The 6,000-nt window shown below is 34.7% G+C and overlaps 1 protein-coding gene across 13 annotated transcripts in view; it reads right to left on the bottom strand.

Annotated features, from left to right (window-relative positions):
* Nucleotides 1-735: 735 nt before the first annotated feature.
* Nucleotides 736-6,000, bottom strand: part of unm_hu7910 (un-named hu7910) — a 97,700-nt gene continuing 92,435 nt past the window's right edge. For all 13 annotated transcript variants that reach the window (XM_034920542.2, XM_059022269.1, XM_034920531.2 and 10 more), the window contains 4 exons: nucleotides 5,567-5,658; nucleotides 4,696-4,829; nucleotides 3,698-3,851; nucleotides 736-2,964 (listed from right to left, as the gene is read on the bottom strand). In XM_034920542.2, coding sequence (XP_034776433.2) covers nucleotides 3,701-3,851; nucleotides 4,696-4,829; nucleotides 5,567-5,658 — 377 coding nt within the window. In that variant the 3' untranslated portion in view covers nucleotides 736-2,964; nucleotides 3,698-3,700. The remainder of the gene's footprint in view (nucleotides 2,965-3,697; nucleotides 3,852-4,695; nucleotides 4,830-5,566; nucleotides 5,659-6,000) is intronic.

Here is a 6,000-nt window from a genome sequence, read left to right as displayed (position 1 = left end):
TGTTTCCGTATTACCTTATGTTAAAAGAAAATAATATGTGCATAATATATATTCATGATAGCTTGAAATGTTTACCAGGCCTAAAAACCTTTTACCTTTTCTTTGCCAAAAGCTTACAAGGATGAAGAAATATCTATATATATTTTTTGCATGTAAGCAGATTTTTTTTTTCTTTTTAATGATATACTGTACAATTTGAAAAAAAAAAAGTAACAAGTGCCAAAGATTATACGATTTATTAATAATCTTGCTACTACAGTTTTTGATTTTACACCATTATGCTATCTAAAAAAAAAATGAACTGTTTGTGCAGTTGTAAGACACATGCGATGTATTCAATGTTTTGCAGTTTGATGTCTTGGATGTAAACATGTATGATTTTTTGGTTACACAAAATTAAAAAGTCTGATTAACTTACTGAACAGTTTTTCAAGTTCATGTACACATAGAAAAAACAAGTTGCTCGGTTATTTACAATATATAGTTGATAATTCATATAGCAGATAATAATTCATATAGCAATGATTCTGCCTTTTACGAAGATAGTTGGTACCTTCAGTTTCTTATTTTAGTGTATTGGCCTAAATTATTTGAATTATGTTCCTTTTATACAGTATTCTTAGGGCAAATACAGACGGGTGTGCCATCTGGTATTTTTTGTTAATATCAGAATAAATAACAATAAACGCAATAAACAGCAATCAAAGAAAAAAATATCATAAACATTGCAGAAAATATTTTAAAGTTTGCTGTTTATTTGAGTCTTTTCACATCAGTTGTTCGTACCACACAATGATTTTTCAATCAACTTGCAATTACAACTTCCTCTACCAAACATTACCAAACCAGAAAAGAAAAAAATACAGCAAGTGGGAAAGGATTAAAACTGACCCTTTGATGGAATACATTCTAGTGGTCTACACCTGGAATTGAGTATGTTACTTTACAATAATAATAATAATAATAATAATAATATTACATTTTTTATCCTCGGTCAAGAAGGCCATTCTTACCACTTGATTAATCTAAAAAATCAAAGGGCGTACACTTTACCTGGGTTTTTTTTACATATTTTTTTCTTGATCCCACTTTAAATTCTTCCCTATTTATAGAACACTAGCTCAGGATTCCAGGCTCCTGAATGTACTTATTTATAGAGTGCCACACACGCTCATACTTTCAGCTGCACTTTTAATTATTGCAAGTCACATGTATGACATGATTAGTGATGTATTGAGTACTCTAGCCTCGCAATTAATTTCATTATGTGTGCACAGAGGCAGGCTGCATCAGACCACGTCATGCAGCTTGTAAAATTAATTGCATTGTGCAACACAGCTGATGTGGCATCCCATTTTCAGTCTCTTGTATCAATGTCCTCTGGGACTTCAATTCCCACAGGTCATTTATAAAATGTATTTTTAAATGACATTGAGATACAAAGGTGGTTAGACACAGATGACAGACTACCTACAGTCCATTTTAAGGCTGACAAAGATTAGCATATACAGATATTTACAAAAACAAAATGTGCATACAGCATATGAAGATTACTGTTAAAATTAACTAGAGATACTAGTTAATTAGAACTTGTGGTAAATTCAGCAATGGTTAACTAGAGTGTGAAACAAACCTTTAAATGAAAATCAACAACAAATGTAATGCAAATTGTAACATACCAAATCTTGAATTTTGAGCCCCTCAACATATTAGTACAGCAACACCATACTAACAGAAACCAGAACAAAAAAAGCCATAGCTCAAAATAATTGTGTGTGTATGATGTATTCAGGATGTGCAGCAAATATTGAAATACTAAACAGTGATAAACATGGTACCTCTGGCCACTAGCCTCTAACCTTGACACTGAACAGCAGGCAGGTATCCTCAAACTAGATGGAAGTGTAAAAGAATGTAACACAAAGTATAAAGTAAAAATATAATGGTTTACAACATGGTTCTGTTTAGGCCCGCAAAAAGTGTATTTATTCCACACAAAAAACAAGCTGCATTATGACCCCACCTATTGTATTTATCTATGGTGACACTGAATGAAATGACATAGGGAGTGGTACTCTTGCTAGCCCACCAGGGTGTGTGTCTTTTGTATGTCTAGAATTTTAGTTGAACGGTGCTATAAAACATGGATAGAAAATATTGCTCATAAAATAGAACTACATTTTGTAATCAACCAGAATACAAACATGCTTAATTTAAAGCTAATGCTTCTTCCAGTCTTTTGAGTTAATTGACTTTATCTGTGGTGTGAGAACATTCACACAGCCCTGGGTCAACTGAAGCTCTGAAAGTTAAGCCTGGGATATTTTCTTCTTTTGATAGAATATTAAAAAAAAAAAAAAAAAAGGTTGATATAATACATTTCACAAAATTAAGCAGTCATAAAAAGAAAGGAACACATACCTGCCTTCACAGTTTTACAAAAAGTAGTGATTAAACAAAGAATTAAACATACTTTCCTACAGCACCCTTGTGTAAAACAACTATAATGCGATCACTAAAAAGTTGTTTAGAAGGATGCTTTACTCAGTGCAAATCGAGAATATATTTTTACAGTAGTCACAGTGTCAAACAAAAGAGAAAAAAAGAAATGTCAAAGACAGACCTTACACAGTATTATGCTAAAGCAAAAGGTCCATAAACAGCAGATGTAGCTGCAAAATTACAATCATTTTTAGTATTAATATTATAGTTTGTAGTACATAAATGTAAATAGGCATAATAATATCCATTATCAACCAAAACATGGAAGATTATGCACATATTGAAATAAATTGTTGAAAATGTTGAAAAAACAAAAAGGCTTTCCTAAACATCAGCTGGTTTGTCTGGTGAGTCACTACGATTAATTATTTACCTGTGCAACAGCTATGTGAAGCACATCATTAGCTGGTGTAAATGACGTTCAAGGTTCCATCTGAACAACTTCAGGATTCTAAACAAAAGCTGTAATGACAACATTATTATTCATCAGACTAAGCTGCAGTCACATTGTCTTTCATGAAAATAAAATTGCCTTTGTTGTCAAAACATGCCCCACAAAGGAGCCTATGATTTATAGTGCTTTAGTGTTATTACAGTAAGAGAACAGTCTGATTTCAGAATACTACTAATTCAGTCTTACTAATTCCCTTACCCTTTCTACTGAAGGCATGAACAACTATAAATGCACTTGGATATTTTCTATAAATAGGTATCATGCTTAATTTATACTTGTAAACAAAATATATACCCTTTACATCTCCATGTTGAATGGCAAAAGGGGAAAAGGTGTGAACAATGAGTGGAAAGATTAATTCCCTCACATTTGGTACCTTTTGAAAACTAGCATCTACACCAGTGGAAACATTTCTGTTAATAGTGCCGTATTTTTTTTTTTTTTTTTAGAAGACAACCTACAGTACCACCACATTTTAAAGCATTTACAAATAATAATAAGGCAGCAAGATGACCCATACACAGCAGTCTGTACAAAGTGTCTCATCATCTTTGTTTTATTCTTTGATTGTGCTTCTGTAGCCTGATATCACTCACTTTAGTTTCAGATACTTTGTGAGCTAGCCTGGCTGTTATATTTAAAAATGTGCCAATGTGTTCCTATATTATGTGCCAACTATGAAAAACAGCTGTGTTTGTACATGGAAGGGTGTTGAAGAGAGAGATGTGATAATAATCTCACTTTTTATATTGGAGAGAGGGTCCGTCTCTGGTGTGGAGTCAGTTCTGGGTGCCAAACGTCCACAATGAAAATCAGTCTGTAACTGTCAGCATCTTGCCAAACTTCATGTTCAAAGGAATCGTCGAAGATGAGAACTTTCCCTTCTTCCCAGGATCTGTGGAGTGGTCAACAAACACAGCTTATAAAAACATCATACAACATAAAAGAAAAATATGCTGAACAGCATCATAAGACATTAAATAAACAAACAAATATATCTGAGATCTATTAATTAAATATTGAAGACCTTACAGCACTGATGAAGGCATTAGCCACAACGTTTGACTCCTTGACTATTCTAGTCTTAATTCAGATTTTGATTGAGCGTTTGAAGTTATGGTCGAATAACCAAGCACATAAACCTGTCAAAGGCAATGCTGTAATTAAGGGTGTTCAAAGGGCCAGCATGTTGTCAATACTGTTTTGCAACACATATCCTTTATAACAGGGGTGTCAAACTCAATTCCTGGAGGGTCGCAGTGTCTTCTGGCTTTCGTTCCACCCGAGCTCGCAATTACTTCATTGGTCTAATTATTTGATTAACTGGACACATTTAACACTTCTCTTCAGGCCTCAACATGTTTCATAGGTAGTGTACCTTGAATCAAGTGCATTTTTAAAACCATCAACTGTAAAAGACCTTGAAAAATATTAGATTTGTCAAATTCAACAAATAATTAGATCAATTATGTTAATTGAGAGCTTAAGTTGGAATGAAAACCAGAAGATCCTGCAGCCCTCGAGGACTGGAGTTTGACACCCCTGCTTTATAAAATGGGGAGACAACAAAAAACAGCAGAGTAGACTAGATATGTCAAATGCTCCACCTGCTGTTTGCTTGACTACATGGTCAGTCGCATTTTAGTTTGGAAAATGTATAATTTATAGGTATTGACCGCTACAACACTATGTTTATTCTTCAAATTCCGATTAGTAGCTGCCCACAAACAGCCTCTCACCTGGTGTCATTGGCACATCTTATCCAACAGCCTTTACTGGGAATGACCAGGCCCAAGTGCATTCTCAGACGGCAGTTAGTAGGCCCTGTATGAGGCCAAATGTGAGTTCCAGGCTGCATGACGGAGTACTTGATCTACATGGAAAAGCAGAGATATTTTTTAGATTAGGGAATGCAGCGTTTGGTTTATTGGAAGTGCTATTATAACAATCATAAATGTAATGTAATAACCTGTTTATTGTAAATTACAAATAGACAGAAAATGAAACACCAACAAATCACATCAGTACTTTATTTTAAAGCTGCATGATGTAGAGCTGATGATGTACTATAGGGCCTTAAAGGGTTATAGCAAATTAAAGGTATCAATATCATAAATCAAACATGTAGGCTATGAAAACATGTGCGTCTTTAAATTCTGCACACCTTTCATTAGCTGCATCCTCTTTAAAAGATTTCTGCCAAGAAAAAAAATAAAGAATAAAAAAACAGCAAATGTCCCACGTCATTAATGACTTAGAAGACCAGAACTGACTGGACAAACACATTAGGATACAGAGAACGAATTGTGGTGCCTTACAAAAGATAAGAAAGTACAAACTGGTATCTTTTAGTATTTTATTTTATTTTATAATATACTCTCTTTTCCCTGCAATCCCTCTCCCAGGCAGCATAAGCGGTGCAATTTACAAAACAGTGTATCTTTATTAATTGATGTTCAGGAGAAGTCTGCTCCCTCTTCATCAAGGTGTTATTTTCCCTGACTGCTGGCTGTAGGCTGCACACCAGATATAACAGATCTGAATGATCACAACTCATTTTGGTTTCACAGGAGTGAAGTATTACTGAGGATAAGGCAATGCATCAAGCACCTGTCCTCTCTTGCAGCCGGTAGCCTCTGAAAATCTCTCCAGCAAAGCGCAAGTCTTCGGAACTCCTCGGCAGGAATTCTCATTCTTTTTGCCTGACGGACAAACAGAATAGCCGAAGTGAGCAGTTTCAGGAAAGAGGAAAAAAATGCATGGATTCATTATATTGGTACATTACATACCATAGGTGTATATATATTTCAGAAGAAAAAAATCAGTGAAAAATATCTGATGCTGAACAAAGTAGGTGCATGGATTAGTGTGCCTGCAAGCTCCCTATCCTGTTCCTGATGATTTTGGATCTGCTAGAGTATGGTTTTGAGAGTCTTAAACCAATCTTCTTGGCTCCACTTCCCATGAATCAATCAAATTGACACCCAGGCAACAAGCTCAGCAACAGAGACTGTTACTGTGAATTTGCAAAGACATCAAAAGCA

The sequence above is a fragment of the Acipenser ruthenus genome, chromosome 4, assembly GCF_902713425.1.
Source record: "Acipenser ruthenus chromosome 4, fAciRut3.2 maternal haplotype, whole genome shotgun sequence".
Lineage (NCBI taxonomy): Eukaryota > Metazoa > Chordata > Actinopteri > Acipenseriformes > Acipenseridae > Acipenser > Acipenser ruthenus.
The sequence above is the reverse complement of the archived record's forward strand: the minus strand, read 5'-3'. Positions and strand labels throughout refer to the sequence as shown.